Source organism: Lutra lutra, chromosome 3 (assembly GCF_902655055.1).
Source record: "Lutra lutra chromosome 3, mLutLut1.2, whole genome shotgun sequence".
In the NCBI taxonomy this organism is placed as follows: domain Eukaryota; kingdom Metazoa; phylum Chordata; class Mammalia; order Carnivora; family Mustelidae; genus Lutra; species Lutra lutra.
In genome coordinates, this window is record NC_062280.1 from 43,396,969 (window position 1) to 43,421,505 (window position 24,537).

A 24,537-nucleotide genomic window follows, 5' to 3' on the forward strand; every position below is an offset into this window, starting at 1 on the left:
TCAGTGTGTGCAAGTACACGCACACATTTGTCCCTGTGTCAAACATTAAATGTAAGGAGAGGCTCTGGTTTCTGGGTGTTGAAGAAACGGGGTCAAGAAGAGGTTGCTGCTTTCTACAGGGCCCCAGAGAGCCTGATTTCACCCAGGGACCTGGTCCTGCCTGCATCTTCCCAGGGAGGGCACAGGACACCTCTGCAGCCCCCAGCATCACAGCTAGGAGGTCATCCCTCATGCTTCTAGAGGATTCTGGCAGGAGGGGGTGGGCCTGCCAGGCCACAAACGTGGGGGATGCTTCCTTGGGTTCCAGTGGGATCGAGGCTTCCCTGCTTTGCTGCTGAAGCCAAAACACAGGAAACCGTGTCCTGCCCTCTGGCCACAGGTCCTGGGAACTGAGTCCAGTTTTTGGTCCTTCTTACTGATTAAAGGTCTTTCTCTTTTTTCTTTTTTTTGTTTGTTTGTTTGTTTGTTTTCTGGTTTTGGTTTGGTTTGGTTTGGTTTGGTTTGGTTTTTTGAGAAAGGAGACATTGGGAATAAGAAAATGACTTTTTGGAGTCCCAGATAGCTTGGTGTTCTCTGCGGAGAGAGGATCAAGTTAGGGGAGAGTGGCTGCTCTCTCGGCCACGATGGGCAGCATGCTAGTAGAACAAAGGACACACTCCTGTCCTCCATAGCGTTGCTGGGGACAGAGACGGCAGTTGGCTCCAGCACCAGCCATGAGGGAATTAGCCGATAAAGGAAGCATTCCAACCCCAAGAGGTGTTTTTCATAGAAAGTGCGTAGGTAGATTGTTCAATTAACAGAAGCAAGAGAGAGTCTTGTGCATTTCTTCCACATAAATATGCACAGATAAAAAATAAGTTGACTGTGATTGAAGTGGGTGGTAGTTCCAAATATTTTCTTTCCTTGTCCTTTGTACTTGACACCTGTCTTTAAATGAGCCCATTACTGTTATCATTTTAAAGGGATCTTTAGAGAGGCTTGAGGGGGACTTGAAGGTGTGCCCCCCCCCCATTGGCTTTCTGTACACCTGAGAGCAGGGCCCTTTGCTTCATGGTCCTGTGTCTGGGGATCATGTGGGAGGAACCCTGGGCTCCAGGTGCCACAGACGCCTCTCTGGATGATTCCACTGGCTTGTGAACACCCCCCTCCCAGTTCAGTTATGTCCTCTTGAGGCTGCGGGGAGTAGGGCTTGACTATTTCCATGACATGTGGGATTTGGAGCTGTTGGACCCCCACCCACCCACCCATCAGTCTTCCTGAGAATGTGCCAGACTGCCGGGAGCAGCTTGTCTACACCTGGTAAACTCCACACCAGGCTGTGAGCTTCCTTAGTTCAGGGGGCCCATCGGTGGAGGGAGGCAGTGCTGCAGTGAGTTTGGAGAACTGTAGCAGCTGTCCCTCGAGGAGCTGCAGCCTTCAGCCATCCGTGCTTCTGGGAAGTCCTACCATAAAGATAAGGAACATGGCCCAGACCGATCAGACGGTGGGAGTCTTTGTTCAGGGAACCTGCTGCCAACTCTCCACCAGGAACATGTTCGGGAAAGTCCATCCTCCAGAGCCCTTGGGAACCCAAGAGCTTAGAGCCCTGGCATGGTGGTTGCCACTAGGCCTGACCTGCATGGACAGACCCATAGAGGCGATGCAGCCTTTCCACCGCTCCAAGACCCCTCATCCATGATGATGCCCTCCTACTCTTCCTGGGCAGAGCTGATCCCTCTCTCCTGGCTGTCCCCACTGCCCTGGATGGAAATTAGGGGCGTGAACTCCTCCCGCCATGTTGTAGTGATGTTGGGAGCAGCTTTGCTGGCGTCCCACTAGACGTCTGGGACCCTGTCTTATGTTCTTTATGGACCCCGGACCTGCACATAGTAGGGGACTCTACTCCCCTCTCCCTTCCCCAGTCTCTAGACGTCCCAGCAAAACCTGTAGTGGGAGCACATTAGCCTCTCACTTCTGTTGCTTGCTTTTTCCAATAGGCATAAAAAGAAACTGCAGTTTATATAATTATATATTTTTAAATTACAAACAAATTATGCAGTCATATCTGTAAAGACATCCTTGGGGCTTTGCCCACATGTTCCCTCAGAGAAGCCTTCCCCAACCACCACTAGGTTGAAATGACACACATGGGTCCATCTCACTCTTTCCCTAGCCGGGTTTTCTCATAACACACACTTCCCTGACACCTGGTATGTTTTTCCTGTCTGTTCCCTGTTGATCTGCCCCATGGAATCAAAGCCCTTCGCTTAACCATCAGGACAGGCCTCACGGGGAATGAGCATCATTAGCCTCGTTTCCCAAGTGAGGCCTACAGCGCAGAAGATGCTTCAAGGGGCAGGTGGGCAGGAGGGTTTGTGCCGCCAGGCTGGTGGGGTCACTGCCCTGAGACACTGGAGATAATCCAGAGCTTTAATGCCATGCTGGACTCGCCTGTAGGCCTGATGTGGCAGCTTAGGCTGCAGCGCCCCGAGGCATCCTAGTGGGAGGGAGGTGTGTGACTCAGCAGTGTCCCTGGCAATGTGGGGATGCTGACAGCTGTCAACACCTTCTCACCTATTGGGGCAGAGGTGAGGCTATCCCCCCCCACCCCCTGCAGCCCAGTGGCCATGTCCCTGTAGCCACTGGTCTTCCTGAGGTGATGGAAGGTCACAGCAACGCTTCACCTCCCCACACCAGCTCCCACCAGCCGCTCTCAGTATTTCTGATTTCCATGGAGATCTGCATGCAGTCTTTGAAATGTGCCCTGTGTGTGCCATCCTCCTCCAGGGGGTACCGCACCAGGCTGGTCTCGGAAGCTTGGACGGGGAGGGGCTAAGGCGGCACTATATGGAGTTCCAAACCAGGGGTTGGGGTCGTTGGGGTCCTATGCCCATGGGGTAACTCAGAATGGTTGCAGAGGTGGGTGGAGCTTGGCGCCTACTGAGGGGATCTTTCCACAGTCCAAGTGAGTGGCACAGGGGCAGCGGGGACAGCATGTAGAGCTTTCACCCGCTGTGCAACATGATGGGTGGGGGTGGGCACCTGGGCCTCGTGGCATCCTAGTGTGTGGGCCCCACCTCCCGCCAGCCCTGGGGAGGGGGCCTCTGCTCTAGTTGGGCCATTCCTTCCTTTGCCTGAAACTGGCTCCCTGAGGCGGGCTCTGCGGAGTCGTGAACGCGAAGAGTTTGGTGCCCCTGGCTCTGCCCGACACAGGGTGGGTTTTGCAACATGAGGCACATGTGTGTGAAGGTCTCCCAGGAGCAGCTGGAAGGCTCCCATGAGGAAGCAAGCTGTGTGCTGAGGCCAGCAGGAAGAGACGGTGGCCAAGCAGAGGGGCGCAGTGTGTGGGGGTCAGGGAACTGAAGGGCTCCTGAGAGACACACACACAAAGACAGGCTCACTTCTGATCCTGCTGGTGGGGATTGTGGGTCGGATCCAAAGGCCAGAAGGCCAGTTGAGAAGGGGCAGGATATGGTCAGATGCACCGAGGAGGCCACAGGCCAACATGTAGAACACAGGCTGTGGGGCATTGGAAGGCGAGACTCTAGATGGGAGGCCACTGTGTCCTGGTGGTGATGGTGGCATGCACCAGGGCGGGAACAGTGGAGACAAGGAGGAGATGAACATCAAGACTGAAGTACTTGGTGATGGGCTGGGGGGTGATGGAAGGATCAGGCTCAATTCCCAGAATTCCAGCTTGAATAACTGGATGAATCTGTGCCATTGGCTGGGATGGAGCTGTCCCTTGGAGGAGACGATGTTCAAGGGCAAAATGTCGATGGGGAGGTACTTGCAAGATTTCTAAGTGCAAATGTATGGTGGGCATTACAGGTTCTATTCGAGAGAGAAGCATATCCGTGTTCACTCCTGAGGTGGGCGGTGTCTGTGGATAGTTGTTAGCAGTTGGATCGTACTGGGATCCACAGGTTAGGTAGAGTTTGCTTGGAAGAGCGTGTAGAATCAAGAAATGAGCCTGCAGAGCCCCCTGAAATAAAGGACAGGTTCAGGAGGTAGAATTGGGAAGGAAATCAAGTTGGGGAGCCAGACAGGTGCTAGAAAAATCCAGAGATGGCATTGACCAAAAAGCCGTCTAAAGGCAGTGTTATAAGAAGAAGTTTCCAGAGGTCAAGTAAAGTGATGGCTGAACACCATCCTGATCTTGCCCGTCCTGATGACACTGGCTGCCGGCTCTAAGGGGAAGTTGGGGGTGGGGGGCCAGGCTGGGATTGAGAGGTACAGACTCGGAGGTGGCCAGTACAGGAGTTGGACTATGAAGGGGCATAGCGGGGGTGTTCCGCAAACTGTTCACCACCCCACCCTCTTCTCTCACCACCCCACAGAGCCCAGGCCAGCCCTCCACCGTGTAGCCTACCCTCCAGCAACTGCTACGGCTGACCCCTTCCTTCCATGCTGCCTGTGCATTTATTCCTCCAACTCTACTCTTCAGCGTGTAGTTTGCATTTCCTTATTCCGTTTATTTTATTATTATTATTTGGGACATATGTCTCCTTTTCCCAGCCAGAACATCTCTGAGGCACAGACCTCTCTTCTCCTGTATCCCCCCATGGTATCCATCCCCACCTCCCAGAGTTTGTATTAGATATAGATATGAATGAATATATGAATATATGAATGAATATATATGTATATAGATATGAAAGAAATGGCTGGCTGATTTCTGATGAAAGTAGCACAAGGCCATTTCTGGTTTTTTGTTGACTCAGGTGTACCTGGAGTAAATCTTGATTGTCCCTGGATGATTTAAGCCTTCCTTGCATCTGTTGGTAGTTAAAGCCATTGACTGTCCTGATGAGGCCTGTCTTCACAAATCAGCTGCAGATTCCAGCACAAAGCCAACCTTGGGCTTGAGTCCAACATCTTCAGAGCTGCCAGCCACTTTCACACAGGGAATGATCCAGCTCAAGGGATCCGGTGGTGTTCTCTGAACTCATTTGTTCTCCTTGGTGTGTTATCACAGCCTAAAGCATCACCATTCATTCTGCAGGTCAGGGTTGATCCAGCTGGGTCATGACCTAACCAGCGGACCCTGCCCGCCATCTTGCCAGCCGTGATAAATTCTTCCAATGGTTGCCCTTACGTAAGATCACTGAAAACCATGTCTTCATGGTAGCATGCCTGCCTTTGTCTTTGAAAGTTGCAAACATGTCCATCATATGACTAATGAAAACTCGGATGTGCCTAGAGTTGCAGGAATGGCTGGTTACGAAGGACACTGTAGCGTTGGAAGTCCTCTTGAGCATTCCCTCACTCTCCCTCTGTGAGCAGCCGTCCCCCGTGGATGCCAGGTCACATACAGTTATTTCCCATGTGCATTGGTACTCTCGAGGGGGTTGCTCTGGAGGTGTTAGAACATACATCTCTATGTCCAACCCAGTGCCTTCACCTGTTCGTCATGTGGGAAAGCCTACGCTTTGGCTGAAGCTAGGTTTTTTTTAAAGGCATCCCCAACATGTCAAACCTTTCAAAATGCCTGAATCAGCATGGAGGACTGGCATGGGCCCCATGATTCTAGGGAGGGATGTGAACAGCCCTTCACACCGGATGTGAAGTCTGGTAACAGGCCTTTTTGTTCCTGAGATGCTGAGGGCAGTTGGAATGAGTGATGATGGTCTGATGGTCCTCTTCCCACAGATCCTAACTGGGCCAGTTTGAACTTGGGAGCCCTCATGTGCATCGAGTGCTCAGGGATCCACCGGAACCTGGGCACCCACCTTTCTCGAGTCCGGTCTCTGGACCTCGACGACTGGCCCATCGAGCTTATTAAGGTGATGTCATCCATTGGGAACGAGCTGGCCAACAGCGTCTGGGAAGAGAGCAGCCAGGGGCGGACGAAGCCCTCACTGGACTCCACAAGGTAAGGACGTGGGCAGCTGTGTGGTTCTGGGTCCTTCTGCCAGCAGTTCAGCCTCGGGAAGTGACCTTCATGACAGCCCCCCCACAGCCACCCTGGCGACCTGTAGGAATGCTGAGGGGCCGGGCCACGGAAATGTCTGTTTTTAAAATTGGTTTTCAGCAGGCATGGATAATTCAGACTCCTTAATTTTTTATGTTTGTTTTTAGACCTTGGGGATTCCTCTCCCCCTCCTAGAAATGTATTAAGCTTCCAACCTTATGAATATATCACTTTAATTAATACATTTCTAATAGGAGTAAGCTGTGCTGTGAACACTAGTTATGAATTTTTGATTCTTTAATTTTGTGATTTTTCTGTCTTTGATAAGCATCTCCTCAGTTGGTTTCCCTCCCCACCCCCACAGACCCACAGCAAGCCAGTTTACAGTAACACAATATATTTTATTTTCTAAAATATATTTCCAACACAGTTAATCAGCCAAGTATGGCGTAACGTATGGTGACTCCTCATTAACGTTAATTGTTACCCAGTGTAAAAAAACGCATTTATTTTGAGCCCATTTATTTTCTCATTTTTCATTTACAGCTATTATAAACCGTTTTTGAGTACACATACATATTTAATGTACCTAAGAGGTGATAAAATAGCATGTCTTCAAGAAAGCCTGCTTCACAGAGGCAGAGTGGGCCATCGGGTCCCTGCAGCTGCCCCCAGGAGGAGGCGCTCATGGTTGCATCCCCCACTTCCTGGGGGTGGGGGGTGGCAGTACTCACTTTACACTTTTACTTCTCCTGTGTGTGTGTGTGTGTGTGTGTGTGTGGAGAGGCGAAGGGAGAGAAGGTCATTAGCACTTTTTAAATTCCTCTGGCTTGTTTTGCTGGTGATGAGACAGCGTGAGAGTCCACACAGCCATCTGTGGTGGGGCCCCACGTGATGCCTAAGAAGTCGGTTTCGTCCACTAAGCCATGATCCTTTGCGAGGAGTCGGTGGATTTTTTTTCATGAATGCTGAAAAATGAATTTGTGGTGCCACCTTCGGTTCACTTTAGAGAATGAAGTTGGTGTGTTAGGAACCTACTCTTCTCATACAGTGTCCTGTGGGGCAGGGGCAAGGGGAGCAGGAGCGCCCAGAGCCAGCCTGGCATCGCCTCCATTTGCTGGGCGAGCTCGACCATGCAGTACCCATGTAGGCAGCTTTCCTGCAAACTGAAGGAACGATAGGCTCCTTTAAACTCTTGATCTTGATCAAGAACATAGGAATTAACCATCAGTGAGTAGCATTCTTAAAAGACGAATTTGCGTATTAATATCTGTTTTTTCATAGATGTAGTTTCCTCGGAGGACATGTAGGCCTAACAATGAAATAAGATTAGAAATTGGATCAAGTTTCATGTAGGAGTGCAGAGAACTTTGAAATTGTTAGGAAAAACAATTACTCCTGCATCTTACTGTTTTATGTGTAAAAGAAGCCTATATATTATTTTTAGTTTCCAGAATTGGGCAAAAGTTTGTTTTTCCATCTGTCATAATTAGCCACCATTTAGAGTGTTTAGGCAACCAAGACAGGTGTTGATATTTTTAACTGGTAAATATTTTATAAGAATCTCATCTTCATTCCTAAGTGAGGGTTTTGTACGTGCAGGCACTTGACTCTTCTAACCTGTGTATTTGATCTGAGCTCTTGAGTGCATGACTTTCTCTTCTCTCCAGCATTATCAGGGGCTTCCTTTCCCACAAATGGGGTGATCACAGCGAAGTCCCAGCTCTCCGTGGGTCCCATTCGCTGTCCTAAGGGGCTGTCCCAAGTGGCAGTGCTCCCCCCTCCCCCCACCCCCCACAAAGGCTGTGGTGACAGTGATGCTGGGTTACACGGCAATTCCAAAGAACATGAGCCTCTTTGAGAACTGAATGTTTCCTTGTGCCTTAGTTATTCTGTCTGGCAGTTTTGTTTTTAAATTAATATTCAGCAAATAGTCACTGAGCACTTTCTCATAGAAAAGAAGTGATACATGGTGATTATTGCCCCACAGCGATTGATGAATGTTGATGAATGTTCTTGGGGCCACAGCTGAGGGTGCTGGGACTCTGGAGAATTCACACATGGGAAGTTCTTAAAACCACTGTGCTCCGGGGAGGTGTCACTGGCCAAACAATGTCTGAGCTGGACTTGAAAATGTGGGGCAATGTCTAGGCCTGGGTAGTGTGGCGTGCAGGGGTGGGCGTGGCCCAGGCCAAGTCCGGCCCACAGGAGAGTGTAGAAACTGGGGAGTCACCAGCCATGGGGTGGGACTTCCAGGTAAATGAGGAGGGGTAGGAGCTGGTAAGGCCAAAAGAGAGCAAAGGCCTGGCTGAGCCTTTGAGCCAGGGGTGTATTATAACAGTGACTCTGGGGTTTGTGTGTTCACGTGTGATCCGCCTGTTCCCAAGAGGACTAGAGGCAGCCAGCGGCATTGCTGGAAGGGATAAGATGAGGCAGGGAGACCCATTGGAAGGCTGTGGTCCTGGTGGATCCTATGAAAGCCATAAATGCTCTGTCAAAAATATAAAGAAGCAACTCAGCTTAATAGCACAGCAGTAATTCAGACACCTACCATCTTCACTACCTCATGCAATATCCTCGAACAGAAATGAAGAACTCCAAAGTTTGGGCTAGAATTTCCATGTGGAATTCAGTCCGCAACGTGAGAATGGACAGGCAGCCTGGATCCTGCCTGTCTGAGACAGGGACAGACGCCCCCCTCCCAACCACTCCCTCTGGTCTCTCTGCAGAATCTAGGATTGTTAGTACAAACAGCTGGAGGGGTCTTTTAATGTGGCCCTAAGGTAATACTAAAAAGAAATATTTTAATAAATTTTTATTTCTATCCAAGGAAGGGCCAAGTGCAATATATCCAGGCTAATTCTTTGGAAAGGGGCCCAGCTGTTTTCCCGAGAAGCTCAGTCCGTTCCATCTTGTGCAGGAGATTCATTCTGACAGTGGAATATAATTAGAAATGTGCCGTTCCTCCCCCAAACACACACACACAACCATGGAGAGGTTCAACACAGCGATCCTCCTCCAAAGAAACATCCAGTCTCCTGAAACCACCTCTCATTGGTGTCACCCAGGCCCGCGGGTGAGTTAGGAAAACAGGCGCCTTTGACCAGCCGGCTGGCCTTCTGCTTGTTGTCCCTGTGCCCCTGATTAGGGCAGCTTCGGACAGCTCATAATTGGTTCCAGTGATTCTCAGCTGCCCTGAGAACTGCCGTTCAAACTTGAGCAGCGTCATGATCAATCGAAGCTGACGGCAGTGAAGCAGTATTGACTTCCCATTCCTAAACCGGGGAATCATTAGTCAAGAAAAGCATCTTTTAATTACTCCCAGGAAGAAAAAAAAATCTTTTTGGATGGATTCTGCAACAACTGCCATTTTTTTCCAGTGCATTCGATATTAAATTTATTGTCGCAGGAGGGGAGAGGATGCCCTTCATCCCCCGTCAGTGATGGAGGTTTAATTCAGAGAAAGGAGCCCAGTAGAGGATATCGATGGTACAACAGTTAACTACAGCTGGGGTGGAATCAGAATCCCCCTCTCTAATTGCTATTGATGCCATTTAAGCACACACTTAAAATATTGATTTTAAATGGGCATGCTGAAGCAGGAGAGCCGTGGTGACAGCGGACGGGATTTGCTAGATCCTAGGGGCTAACGCAGGGGCAGTGGGCTGTGTGTGGGGGTGGGGGGGGGCAAGGGCTTCATGTTACATAGCACATGAGTGTGCAGGGGTTTCATGACACGTAGCACACGAGTGTGCGGGTCGCTCCGTGCAGTGTGTTGTGTGCACTTGGACGTGGGGCCTGGAGCAACCAGGCAGGCTCCCACATTAGGACACGTGGAACCGTCGGGCCAAGTCCCCGAGCTCGCCGTGGCCCCTTTCACATCAAGGAGTAGTGCACTCAGAAGCAGAGACAGCCAAACTGTGAAGAGTATGTTTCTTGAGCGAATGAACGAATGAGCAAGCGGATGGGGGGACACGGGAATGGGGCCGCGTGGAACCCACATGCCAGGTGCTCCTGCTGCCTCAGGGCCAGGGGTTGCTTGCTTGTTCATGCATGAAATCGGGGCTGTGCATTTGCAGCACACCGTGAAGTTGTCTGGACAAACCTCAGATCTCTTTCCCTCCTCGGCCCCGTGGGGGTGTTTGGAGGGCTACTCTCTGTGTCACTGTGGTGCATTGTTCTCCATTCCTGTCGCTGTTTCACTTTGGAATGTTTTAGGATTGCCTGTGGTGACCCTAATTTCCTCCCAGGACCGAGTGGAGCCCTCCGGTCCGTGTTCCTCTTGGCAGAAGCCAGACCGTACTCGGCCACCTACTTCGTCTTCCCCTCTCCCAACTTTAGGTCTCCATGTATAGGCATCGGGTCCGTAAGGGTCTGCAGGGATCCCTCGCGGCTGGCGTTTCAGGGCAGGTAGCCTATTTACACAGTGGTCTGGGAGCCAGCCGATTTGGTCTCAGAAATCAAAGGAGCCTGGACGTGTGTTTTCTATTCTGTCAAAGAGCCCTTGGGAGGAGCTCTAAACCCTACCGAAATCCCCCTTCCTTCTGAACCCACTTGGAAGGGAGCTGAGTTGCTGATTTAGGATACACTCTTCTGCCTCTTTGAGCGTTCTTTTTCTTTCTGTCATTGTCACCTGCACATCCAAACTCCCCTCTTGTCTTTAACCTATAAAAAGATGCCACCTTCGGGAGGAAGATTTGGGGCCGGACGTCAGAAATCTGCGTGGGAGAGACTGGCCGCGCACTTCCAGATGGAGCAAGTCTGCCCAGTGACACGAGTTCCGGTCCTTTTTGATTCGGGATCGCCACTTTCATCTTATTTATGCACATGGAGATATTGATAAAGGGGAAATGTATCCAAACTGAAAATAATTGGATCCCTACCGTTAACTCTGAGATATTAAAAGCAGTACCACTTGGCCACGTCTTTGTCTCGTTAGGTTTGATCATAAGATCACAATATAGTAATCTCGGGCTCAAATTTCTGGCATAAAGATGCACTGTTCCAAATGTGGCCTCAGGGAACATGAGTACCCACACAGCCCCAGGATTATCTCATCTTATTATTTTTCAACAGTTCTTGGCCCGCTGAGGTCAGTGTTTTGTCTCTTTTGAGTGTTCCTCTATGCTTGACACCTTTTCCTATTTTCTTTCTTTAAAAAAAAAAAAATGGGCAGGGGGAGGAATCGGGGGTGGGGGGGATGGGGAAGGACTTTGCACTGATGACCAGAACCCATCTGCAGTTGGGTGGCATCTGCTCCCCACATGTCACTTCCCTCATTAACAAGCAATTGAATTAATTAAATGCTACTCAGAACACGCATAACAAGCTACCGGCAGTGTCCAAATTAGCACTGATAATCAAGGATGATTTCCTTTATTATCCCGCTAAGTGGTGTGCAGACTCTGATCTCCCTGTCTGCCCTCATCTATTTACATACCCCCAGCTTCTGCCTTTGGAAGCGGAGGTTATCTTACCTAGTTAATTTGCCACGATCACCAAGCATGGCGGATTGATGCCCTGCCCCCGCCGCCGCCGCCGCCACAGCGCAGCCCCCTCCCCGCCTGCCCTCCCCCAGCCCCAGCCTTTGTATCTCAAGCTCACTGATAAATTAAAGGCCACCCCTGTGGTCTCTCAAGTGAGTAATAGAGGCAGAAATTTCATTTTGCAACTGGCTGATTTAATGATCCAAAGGGTAATTAATGGCCTGATTATCTTAATGTTAAATATGTCCGGCAGCAATTACTGTGACCTCCCGCTTGTCAAGGTCCGGGCTGTGCTCTTCTTTCAATTAAGTTCTCTGGGGCTTAATGGTATGAATAAACTCCTCTGATTCTATCATCCCGGACGGACGCAGAGGGTTCAGGAGCTGGGGGCTCGCTTGGAGTTTTAATCAGCCTGTCTCCTACTCCGGCGATCAGAGTTAACAATTACAACAAGGACAGCTTAACTTTCTTCTTCCCTGTGTGGAGCACCCCCCACGCACGCGCGCGCTTGCACACACACACGCGCGCGCTTTGTTGTTGTTTTATTTTATTTATTTTCTGTCGTTTATTTCAGCGCTCTGAGGGAGAATCCTGTGTGTGGAGGAAGCCGCTGGTCTCTTCCAATATAAATTATCATGTGAGCGCTGTGGTTTTTCTGTTTGACAGGCTTAATTAATTGGCAGGAGCCCCCGAAAATGACAGTGCCACTAATTGCAACTCAGAGTGCATTTCTGTCATCTTGGTGTGCCTGTCAGCGGGCGTGCCCTGGCCCTCGCCGGCACAGCGGCCACCCTCCCCGTCCAGGCGGGGACCGGCTCCAGAGCGCATGGGGACAGAGGCAGAGCTGTGGGCTAACAGGCTCGCCGTCTGCGTGCAGGACTGACGTTTACTGCCGATAAAGTTTACACGGCTGTGGCCCTGCAGACCCAACAGCTGCTTGGGGACCTCAGATTCTACTTCAGATATTTCAGTGACGTCTCCTCGCAGGCTGGCTTGGAACCAGACTGCAGGAACCATAACTCACTGAGCGCCCCCCCATGACCGGCTGGTCCTCCCCGGTATATGGTGAAATATGCTTGGTTTACCGGGACTCTTCCTGGATCAGAAATATTCCATTATAAATACGAAGCCAATTAGAAAAATGTACAAATGAGAAGTACATTAACACTGGCTCAGAAATAATGCCTGTAGATCACAGTCGACGACAGATTCAGTGGTTCATCTGGTAAACCGCGGTCAGGGGGCTTGGTGGGAATTTATGCTCAGCTGTCGTGGCCTCCGATTAAGCGCTCGTTAACAGACTCGCTCCAATTGTAAGAAAGCGGATTTAAGAAGATTCTCTCCTTACGGTTCAGTAAAATGGGATCTGCTTTTTACAAGAGAACTGTACCTTCCATTTGCCTTTGAACCAGACGGACAATGTAGTGCTCTGGTGTATTGTGGCCGCCTGCGGCCCGCAAACCCCAGGGTTTGTTTGATCCTGCAGGAGACTGAATGTGTCCTGGGAGCCAGTGTGGCTACCGGGGAGCTGTCTTGAGTTGAAAATCCCTCTCGTTTACTCTCTGAAATGGAGCGATGGGGACAATTAAGGAGTTTTTTTTATTTCTAAGAATTTTTATTGCCACCGGTAGATGTAAATGCAAGCCAGTGGCCAGCGCTGGCAGCCTCTGGGGGTCCTGGGCATGCCTGGGCCTCTAGCTCGTTGTGAGTGTATATAAGGGAACGTCACGCTAAGATTAACCTCTTGGGGCTTGAAGTACCTATCATGGAAGACATTCCAAACAATGGGCCCATGAATTCTTTCTACAACAGCTGCCTCTGTTTTTATTCCTACGATGGTAGAACATTTTCCAAAGCGTCTTTTCTTCCGGTATTGTTTTGAGTCTTTTGCAACAGAAACTTTCTCTCTTCTGGGGAACTTTCTGCTCGGTGCTGTGAGCTTTTCCTTAGCACGGAGCTGTCCCCTGACACAGGATGATCCCCATTTTCCAAGCAAGAAGAGTGAGGACCTAAGGTCCTTGTGTCATTTCTCTGGGATCCCACACAGAACTGTGGGCTGGATCACGTGAATTCAGGATCAGACCCCTGGAACCTACTCTTGGTCCTTCTATTGCTCCTGTCCTTGGTCACTCAGCCTCATGTGGCTAAATCCAGTAGCTAAATCCATGTGGCTAAATCCTGTGGCATTTAGAGATGCAGTATCCCTTTCCTCTCCTCCCCAAGGCCCCAGCTCACACTCTCGTTAGCATGGTGTCTCTGTGTATATATATTACCAGTGTAAAGCGATAATATATAAGATCACATAGCTACCATATCTCTACGCTCGTGAAATCCAGTGGCCTCGCTCATAGTTACTGAAGTATGATAAAGCATCATTCATTTCCATTTGCATTCATGGGGCAAACCTGATCTTTTAAGTCATTCAGTCATGATTCTAAAGTCTTCATTTTCTGCAGTTGGTGCTAATCTTGAAAGCTCTAAGTATCTGGATCAACCACCACAAATGTGTGGATCGAGCCCCGACATTTCATGTAACTACATCCTTCTGCCTGAGGCTCCCTCTGTCCATGACCCTGACACAGCATTGTGTGTTGAAAACATTCAGCTTCCATTTCCAGAAAGCCTTACAATCACATTTATTATCTGCATGTTGAAATGCACAGGCAGGCTGGAAGATTTCTAGTTTGGGTTCCATGACCAGCATTTTCTGAGATTTTTTATTTAAGACAAAAAACAGGGTATGTTCTCTTTTTTAATAGGAAACTACCCATTATTTCCACCCACTTGATCATATAGATTTAATGTTGAAACAATATTTATGAAGTTTCCTGGGTTCTTTTTTTTTTTTTAAGATTTATTTATTGGAGAGAGAGAGAGTGGGGGGGGGGACAGGCAGATGGAGAGGGTAAGAGGGAGATCTCAAGCAGATGCCTCACTGAGCACAGACCCCAACATGATGCTCAATCTGAGGACCCTGAGATCATGACCTGATCCAAAATCAGGATCCGGACTGTCAACTGACTGAGCCATTCAGGCACCCGTCCTGGGCTCCTTTTTATCTGGAAGACAAAATCAGCTGTGTACCTGGGTCCTGCAGACTAACAGTGAGAGAGACAGACAAGTGGTCTATGCCATCTCAGGTGCTGGCAAGGGTCTACTGATGTGGATGATGTGGTTTTGTTTATTTCCCTTTATACTTGTAAAGTGGTTTTACTACAGCATCAGCATCACCTAGAGGTGTATGTTTTTGGCCCTACCCCACACCTACCCAGTTGGCATTTCTAGGGCGGGGCCCAGCAATATGCTTTAACCTTCTGTGTGATTCTTATGCTTATTAGAATTTGAGAAGCACTGGTTCACACCAGGCAGCATAGACAAGTGTTCACAGCCCTTCCTGGAGTCCACTCCCTATCTCAGCCTAAGTCCCTGGACTTCATTCCTCATTTCTTGAGACGCAGATGTCTGTCCTCTTTGTTTACCAGACAGTTGTCTGGCCTGACATATCCAGGATGCCAACCCAGCAGGTGCTGTCATCCACAGAGTACATCTCTTTGTCTTGCCCCAGTACAAGAGGATTATACGCTATGATCAAATGTCATTGTCCCCAGGAATGCAAGGTTGGTTCAACACCCAAAAATCAGTCCATGTAAAACACTACATTAATAGAATAAAGGACACGAAGTACACAATCATCTCAGGAAATGCAAAAAATAAATCTGACAAAATTCAGCACCTTTTCATGATAAAAACACTCAGCAAACTGGGAATAAAAGGATACTCAGCCTGCATCTTAGAAAAGCCCACAGCTAACACCTGCTGAATGGTAACATACCGAAGGCTCTCCCTCTAAGATCAGGAACAAAGCAAGGTTGTCTGCTGTCATCACTTCTGTTCAACATTGTACTGGAGGTTCAAGCCAAGGAATTAGGCCAGAAAAAGAAACGAAAATCATCCAAATTAGAAGTTAAACTATCTCCCTTGGCAGATGACATGATCTGTATATCAGAAGTCTGCCAGAATCCACAATGAGTTATTATAGCTAATAAATGAGTTCAGCAAAATTGAAGGGTACAGAATCAGGTACAAAACTCAATTGTATTTCTATATACTTGGCAGTGAACAATCCAAAATAAAATTTAAGAACAAAATTCCATTTAGTATAGCATCAAAAATAATATACTTAGAAATACATTAACCTGTGTACTGACAATCACAAAACATCTTTGGAAGAGATTAAAGAAGACCTAAATAATTGACAGGACATCCCATGTTCATGGACTGGAAGACTTAATATTGTAAAGATATCAGTACTTCTTAAATTGACATACAGATTCAACACAAAATTGGTCTTTCACAATCTCAGCTGCTTTTTTTCTTGTTTTGCAGAAATGGACAAGCTGATCTTCTAGCATATATGGAAATGTAATAGACCTCCCCACCCCCCCAGACAGGCAAAACAATCTTGGAAAAGAATAACAAAGTTGGAAGACCCACACATAAAACTAACTACAAGAGTATAATAATCTAAGGCTGTGTGATATTGGCATAAGAATATGTAATACCCCATACATCCTTGGTCAATTGATTTTCAACAGTGATGACAAGACAATTCAGTGGGTGTGGGGGGAACAGTCTTTTCAACAGGTATCCAGATGCAAAAGAATGAAGTTGGACCCCTCTCTTTATATGCCATATATAAAAGTTAGCTCCAAAGGAATTAAAGACCTAAGTATAAAGACTAGAACTTTATTATAATACTTTTAGAAGAAAACATGGGTAAATCTTTGCGACCTTAAATTTGGCAATGGCTTCCTAGATACAACATCTAGAGCACAAGCAACATAAGGAAAAACAGATTGGACTTCATGGAAATTAAAAATCTCATTGCTTCAAAGGACAATACCAAGCAAGTGCAAAGGCAACACACAAGGGACACCTGGGTGGCTCAGTTGGTTAAGCATCTGCCTTTGGCTCAGGTCATGATCCCAGGGCCCTGGGATCAAGTCCTGCTGAGCAAAGAGCCTGCTTCTCCCTCTGCCTGCCACTCCCCCTGCTTGTGCATGCATGCACTCTTTCTCTCTCTGACAAAATCTTTAAAAAAAAAACAAAAACAAAACTATTAAAAAAAGACAACACACAGAATGGATGATAATATATAAAACTGTACATTTAATAATCTAGTATCCAGGGCGCCTGGGTGGCTCAGTGGGTTAAACTGCTGCCTTTGGCTCAGGTCATGATCTCAGGGTCCTGGGATCGAGGCCCGCATCGGGCTCTCTGCTCGGCAGGGAGCCTGCTTCCCTCTCTCTCTCTCTGCCTGCCTCTCCGTCTACTTGTGATCTCTCTCTGTCAAATAAATAAATAAAACCTTTAAAAAAATAATAATAATAATCTAGTATCCAGATCATATAAACAACGTTCACAGCTCAACAATAAGAAGACAAATAACCTAGGTTTTAAATGTGCAGAGACTCTGGAAAGACATTTTTTCTAAGCAAGATGCAAACACACAAAAAGATGCCAAGCATCATTACGTACTAGGGAAGTGGAAATCAAGCCCATATTGAGAGGCTACTTTACACCCACTAGCATGGCTGTAATCCAGAAGGTGGACAGTGGTGGGTGTTGGCAAGGATGTGGAGAACCTAGAACGCTCCTACACTGTTGGTGGGAATAGTAAGTCACAGAGCGCCTTGGAAAACAGCCTGGCAGTTTCTCAAAAAGTGAAACGTAGAGTTACCATGTGACCAAGCAATTCTCCTCCTAGGTATATACTTAAGAGAAATGAAAACACATGCCCGTACAAAAATTTACACTTACGTGTTCACAGAAGCACTATCCATAATAGCCAAAAAGTGAAAGCAAAACGCCCATCACCTGATGAATCAATACATAAAATAGGGTCTATCCATACAATGGAATGTTATTCAGTCATAAAAAGGAATAAAGTGGGCGCCTGGGTGGCTCAGTGGGTTAAGCCGCTGCCTTCGGCTCAGGTCATGATCTCAGGGTCCTGGGATCAAGGCCCGCATCGGGCTCTCTGCTCAGCAGGGAGCCTGCTTCCCTCTCTCTCTCTCTCTCTGCCTGCCTCTCCATCTACTTGTGATCTCTCTCTGTCAAATAAATAAATAAAATCTTTAAAAAAAAAAAAAAGGAATAAAGTACCACGTATGCTGCAATTTGTATGAACCTTGAGAACAAAATGCTGAGTGGAAGGAGCCAGACACAAGAGGCCACACGTTGTACAATTCTGTTTATACAGAATGTCCAGAATAGGCAAATCCATGGAGACAAAATAGACGAGTGCCTGCTGGGGGCTGGGTGAGGCAGGGCAGTGAGGCCTAGGGACTGGCTTTCTTTTGGGGATACTGAAAATGACCTGGATTTCCATGATGGTAATGGCTGTACGACTTTGTAAATATCCTAAACACCACTGAATTGTACACATTTAAAGGGTGGATTTTAGGGGCGCCTGGGTGGCTCAGTGGGTTAAGCCGCTGCCTTCGGCTCAGGTCATGATCTCGGAGTCCTGGGATCGAGTCCCGCATCGGGCTCTCTGCTCAGCAGGGAGCCTGCTTCCTCCTGTCTCTCTGCCTGCCTCTCTGCCTGCTTGTGATCTCTCTCTGTCAAATAAATAAATAAAATCTTTAAAAAAAAAAAAAGGGTGGATTTTATGGCATCTAAATTACATCAATTAAAAAAAAAAAAAAAAACGAGGAATTTCCAGGAGAAAGATGAGGCAAGACATTCTGCAAAAAGAGAACATTCTGGGCAAAGGTGCAGAGGCATGTGTGGTGGGGAAAGGTTGGCCCGGCCAGCCCGTCTGCCCCTCGTCCGGCATGGGGAGACAGTGGAGGAGTTTTTCCAGTGCGATACTTTGACCGGTGGTTCCACTCTAGCCAGATCTCCCTGTACTTGGAAGGATAGACCAGACGAGGATGAGACCAGGAAGAAGGTCATGCTGATCGAGTCTGAATTGGTGATCATCCATACCAGGGCCTTCGGGGAACCTGTGCGAGGCCCCAGGCACAGCCCGCCACTGTGGCACAGAATCCACACAACAAACCGACGTCCTTCAATGTGTCCTCCCCTGGGCCATGGGACAATTGCCAAGGCCATTAACTGACAAGCAGAACAAACAAGGTAACAAGTCACAAGCCCCTGACAGATCAATGTCATGATAGTAAAGGTAAAAGTTGCACAGGAAGAGGGCAGGGTAGTGGCACAGCCTGCCCAGCACGGCCTTGGCCCAGCCGTGGCCATCCTCTTGTGGCTTCAGAGCAGGATCTCTGGGCCACACCCTCCAAAACCAGCAGACAGAGCAAGCCTCCCCCGCTGCAGAGCCCTGATTTCCCCAAGAAACTGGCTGTGGTCCCAGAGAGTAGGAACAGCAGGGGCAGTGCTAGTAAAGCCACAAATAATTAAATGTCATTTGTAACTTATACAAACTTTCATCGACCTGAGATCCAGAAGACGAACATTACTGGAGTACACAGCACTCAGTCTTAGGGACTCGCTCATATGGAAAGCATCTCTAATATGCATGATCTAATACAAATGACCCTGGGGGGCAAATACATAATCATGATTACTTACTCATGACTTTCTCCTTGACGACCCCCAAGTGCCACCCTGTGTGTTTTCACATGGATCCTCATGATCTTAATGAGCTTGGAAGATACTTGTTTGGAATCAGAGAAGAGGACCCCCAGGCAGGCAAAATGTTTTATATCTAATCTAATCCAGACTTGGAGCAGAGTTAGCTCATGGACTTAACCATTCGGGGCCCCTAAGAAAAGTTGGGTGCATGACTTGCAAGAGTGGAATTCTGTCAACAAATGACCACAGTCTTGAGCCATGCCTTCCCACCACTCCAGTGGTTTTCAGCTGGGAGACATTTGGAATAGACCGTGGGGTAGGTTATGGGACTGGGGGCCTGGGATGCCAGTGCCCGGGTAGGAGGAGTCGCTTTTCCCAGAGGGACTGTAGCGCCCTGACGGAGGAACACGGTAGAGCCAACCATGAAATAAACCCGTGCTGCTCTGACGAACAGAACCAGCCCTCCCCTCACAGGCTGCCTACACACTTCCACAGACTCCAGCAGAGGCCTCTGGGGAGCCAGGACCTCTAGCAGGAGGTTGCTTCTTGGTGTGGGCAGTGGATGAACTCAGAAAGAGGAACACGTTTTCATTCTAGAATGCCAAACTGTACCTTTGTAAATGCATTAGACGAAACGAGGATAATTGTATACTCCATAAAGTTCCAAAGGAACCACAGTAGATGCTCAATAAATATTTGAGAGCCTGTGGGTTTTCTTCCCCAAAAAACTATAAAGTTAGGGCTATGACACATGATCACTAAAAAGGAAGTGGAAGTAAATGGCTGGCCAATGGCCCCAGGGAGTATCTGTCTGTTGGATGATATATGCAAAATAGTGTGAACGCCAGTCCTTGGAGAAGGTGACGAAGCAGAGTCATGTGCCCCAGCGACTTAGAGCTATGTAGAATGCAAACTCATTTAAAAAGCTAGGAGACAGTTTAGAGAGGTGTAAGGCATAGGATATCTTGAGACTTGCGGATGAAGCAGTGTTTCTGGGACTGGAATCCAGGTCCTGTCCAGGGGCTCTAACCCAGTGGGAACAGCACACCCCACGGGGCTACCATAACACAAGACTGAAGGGTACTGCAGTGTGAGTACAGATAAACAGTACAGTTGCCTAAATGCATAATCAGGAGTAAACTTTGCATCAGGAAGAAAGGTGGGATGTTATGTCATTTTCTGTCATAAGTAACTGTATAGTTCCAAAAAATTACTCTTGATTTCAAAGTTCTCATTCCCTTGTTACGTTCCTGTCCAAGACTATTCTTTAACAATCACGTTTCATCTTGACAAAGCATGTGTGAGCTTTTCTTCATCTCCTGGGATTGACCCTGTTTTCCAAAGTGCTACAAAAGCCAGTGACTGGGCCATGTCTTGAGGCAGCATCTGAGGGTGACGTCACCAGCCATCATGGTGAAGGCGACAGCTGCGCCCATAGAAAGTGAGGGTGCCTCTTCTTAGACTCAGTTGGGACAAAGCAGAGCACCCTTTCCAGGTGACATCATTGCCAAGGGGACACACATCTCTGCCACTAGGAAGGGAGCAGTAAGGGATCGAAATGTAATCGTGGTTACACTGAGAAAACGGTTTCCAAGATGGCAAGTCACCAAGAGCTGAGCAGAAGAGGCACAAGTCAGGAAGGGCCAGAATGTTCTGTGAAGTCGTATGATGTCCTACGGTTGGAATATCTAAAGTGCCCCCTGTCAGCCCACATGTTTGGCGATGGCCACGGATATGTGGTGATTCATGAAGGCCACTGCTTCTTCCATGGTCACGGGGCTTATGTGAGGTCTTCCCAACAGAATATCCTGTGACCCAAAGCAAGGTGACTTCAAGGATGGGCTTGATTCCCCCTTGGCCTCTGACACCACCCCTCACATGTCCAGCACACCGAAGACATCAAGGCCAGAAATAAGCCGAAAAGGTCCCAAAGGCCTGGGGCCGCCAGGAGAACTTGCCCAAGTAGGTGGACAATCCAGGCATTCCCTACACGACCTGTAGCCTCCAGGAATAGGGAGATCCACTGATGCTACAAAGGCCACATGTACAGGCCACCCACGGCCTGGACACTTTGGGGGCCCTTGCTACTGAGGTCTCTAACAGCTCTTGGAAGGCGGGCAGGCTCTGTCCCCGTGGTGCGGCTGAGGACATGAAGGTCACACAGCAGGTACTCGGTGACATGGAGTCCAGGCCCGGGAACCTACAGCCTGTGCTCTACACCTCGGTGCTTTGCTGCTGGGCTCCTGGGCCGGCAACTGAAGGCTGCTGCGTATAATGCCGGACAGCAGTGAGATGTGGAGCAGCAGCTGCTGGGGTCTGCAGGACGTGGGACATCAGAGGCAGCGTATCGGTGCCTGTGCCTCTCACCCCACCCGTGTGGAGCAGGCAGCTCGGGCCAGGGGGCTCGTCACTTCCCACGCCTGCACTGCTATATGGCACAGCTTTTCCGGGCTTGGTGACCATTATGCCATCTGAGTGCCATGGAGAATGCGGGCCCAGAAACACAGTGTCTGAAATCTGTATTTCATTTGTCAGGCATAGCAAACACTGAGACAGCCGGTTTCTCTCAAAAGTCAGCATCTCCATACACTGGGTTTTGATTCTCCCCGAGGCATGGTGGGTCGTACCCACCTTCCTCAGGGTGAAGAACCACAGGTCAACTTTAGGAAGCTTACAGCCTGCCTGTTGCTTGGATGCCATGTCTGCTTTAGGGCAGGGGGTACTGGTCCGTTGAGCACTTTGTAGGAGCAAAGAGAAGAAAAGAGGAATATTTTGTGATGCTTTTTGGAAATAGTGATGTTGCTCTGATGCGTACCCCAGCGTGCATGATTGTCTTCTGGGCAGCAGATCCTTAAGTGAAAAAGCCGCCTGGAGGGTTGGAGTTAAGGGAAGGCCGGGAGGCCCTTCTGGATGCCAGGAGAAATTTCTGGAAGGCCATACATCACCTCCCAGGAGAAGCTTCTGGAAGGCGACACGTCAACTCCCAGGGCCCAGACAGTATTGTTGCTGTGCTTTAAGGAGCACCAATTCCCGACAGGGCAATCTCTCAGTGTCTCTTGATCAGGAAAGGTGCTTTCTGAATTTTATTTTAAAGATAATACCAAGATAATAAGCATAATGGCTTTTTTCCTCTGTTGTGGAAGCTTTCATCAGCAGCTTGAAAGAGGACGGGGACAGTACGTAGCTTTGTGAAAAGCTCTGGCTTGGCGTCTGTGAGCTGGGAACTTCGTTGAGGCTTCCCGAGGCAAGAAGATGCCAGCGGACCACAGAGGCCCTGACCCATCTTCCATGCTGCTGTGAGCTTGGCCCGTGCAGAGCCCTGAGAGGCAGCTGCTGGTGGAGGGCCGCTGGGCTGCTTTTCCTGGCTCTCCCCAAGCCCTAGGGAAGCTCATGTGGGTGAGGGTGTGGGTGAAGGGGTGTGCTGTGCAGCTACAGAACGGGACAGCTGGTCCTGGGCCTTGCCTGCCCTCATCTGTGAATGCTAATTACACCCTTCCCTAAAACTCCCAGCATCCCTTCAGACACTTACCCTCACCTAAAACCCACTGAGCGGGTCCCCGTGGGGAGGGCCTGAGAGCCAGCTGAGGGGTGACCCCATGTGTCCCTTGGGGTGGCCAGGGAGCTCACTCAACACAGGGAGCAGAGAGCGGCTCCGGCCCGAGCAGCAGCCCTCCTCCGGAGGCCCACAGGTAAAGCCAGCGGCGCTTTGCCATGCCTCAGTGGCGCCCTTTGCAGACCCACCATCGGGCGGTCTACCCCATCCAGGCGGGTAATGTGCGGGTGAGACAGACGCAGACGTTCCGGCTTAATCACAGGCTTCCGGAAAGGCTCCTGGTTTTGGCGGGGTTGGAAAGCCTCTGTCCTGATGTCTGCACGTGTGGTTTGGAAATCGTGGAACTGGGTGAGGCTGAATGGCTCATCTGGGCGCAGGGAGCGCGCGCGGGCTTTGAGTCAGGAGCCGGCTCGCTGGCTCACACCGGCCGCCCTGTCCTCGCGTCTGCTTGTTACCCTGCGGGCCCCTGGCTGCGCTTTACTCCCGAAGCGCACTCCCTCGCGGCTGCTTTTCATCGGACTGTGACGCAGCCATCAAAGGAAACTCCCCTAAATGTTCCGTTCGCCGACAGCCTGGAAACCTTGGCTGACATGTTGCTCATGTGCGGGCGGGCTCTCAAGAATGGGAACGGTGTCTGGCCAGCCCGTGGGCAGCTGGGTGGTGAGCGAAGGGAGGCCCACAGGGGCTGCAGAGTGAGTAGAAAAGGAGCCCTTTTAACGTCCATATTGACAGCGAAGTCCTGTTCCCCAGGGCAGGCAGTGGGTCCACTTGTTGTTGGAACGGTTCGTCTCACTAATCCTTCTAGAATGGGGATGTTTGACAGTTGCCTTGGGTTGAGTTTGAGAGCCCTGCCATGAGCAGCTGGGGTGCCTGTTTATCAAGAGCCCTGGGGCTCCCGTCCCAGCCGTGGGACTAGCCCCCCAAAGCCCTGAAACTGTCCCTCAAACCCCTCATCAGCAGCAATACTCCTTTATACCCTTAAATATGATCTTTCAAGTTCCTGGGGCTTTTCCCCGTGTATCTTCTACTGAGATTCTGTGGAATGGCTGACCTGTGGTGGGTGTGTGTCCAGCAACTTCCATGTCACTGTTCGGCACCTCGGGTAGAGGTGGAGGGGCATGGTGTGGCTGTGTGTCTTGAAAAACCCCACTCTCCTTGGTTGTTTCCCTGATCCAAGGAAGGACTTGAGGTCTCGGGGTCGCATTCTCCCCTGGGGCCGGGGGTTCTCTCTGCCTTCTTCGTCACCCTCGTATGACCACCCTCCCAAGCTCATGGAGGCCGATCACAGTGCAGATCCATTCACTAAAAGTAGGGACTACAAGAAGCTTTGACGTGTGGGCTGATGCGAGCATGCGAAGGCCGGAATTATGAGTGCCTTATTCTAGAAGTCCAAGTAGAAACCAGAGGCTCCCCCAGAAGACTCCTTTGGCAGTTGTTGAGGTGAATTATGAACTCCTGGAATTGTTAGATTATTTACTTAATAAGGCAGTGGAGGGGTAATTTTTAAAATTTATTTTGAGGTAAACCTTACACACAGTGCATTGGACACATCTTGGGTATGTGATCAGTCCCACTGGGTTTTTTTCATTTGTAAAATTAATTTAAATTCCATATAGTGCTAGATTAGTTTCAGGTGTGCGATAGAGCGATCCGGCCCCTCCATACATCACCCCGTGCTCATCAGGACAGGTGTCCTCCTTCATCCCCATCACCTGTTTCCCCCCTCCACTCTGGTCCCCATCAGTGTGCTCTCTAGAGTTAAGAGTCTGTTTCTTGATTTTTTTTTTTAAAGATTTTATTTATTTATTTGACAGAGAGAGAGAGATCACAAGTAGGCAGAGAGGCAGACAGAGAGAGAGAGAGAGGGATGCAGGCCCTCTGCTGAGCAGAAAGCCTGATGCGGGACTCGATCCCAGGACCCTGGGATCATGACCTGAGCCGAAGGCAGAGGCTTAACCCACTGAGCCACCCAGGCGCCCCAAGAGTCTGTTTCTTGATCTGCCCCT

At 49.2% G+C, this 24,537-nt stretch overlaps 1 protein-coding gene across 11 annotated transcripts in view; it reads left to right on the forward strand.

Moving 5' to 3' along the window:
- AGAP1 (ArfGAP with GTPase domain, ankyrin repeat and PH domain 1) overlaps window positions 1-24,537 on the forward strand; it is a 520,173-nt gene that overhangs the window by 449,021 nt on the left and 46,615 nt on the right. For 10 of the 11 annotated variants that reach the window (XM_047721458.1, XM_047721459.1, XM_047721460.1 and 7 more), the window contains one exon: window positions 5,632-5,854. In XM_047721458.1, the coding sequence (XP_047577414.1) occupies window positions 5,632-5,854 (223 nt within the window). Of the gene's footprint in view, window positions 1-5,631; window positions 5,855-10,568; window positions 10,786-24,537 lie in introns of those variants that run through there. The other variant, XM_047721456.1, reaches the window with a different exon arrangement.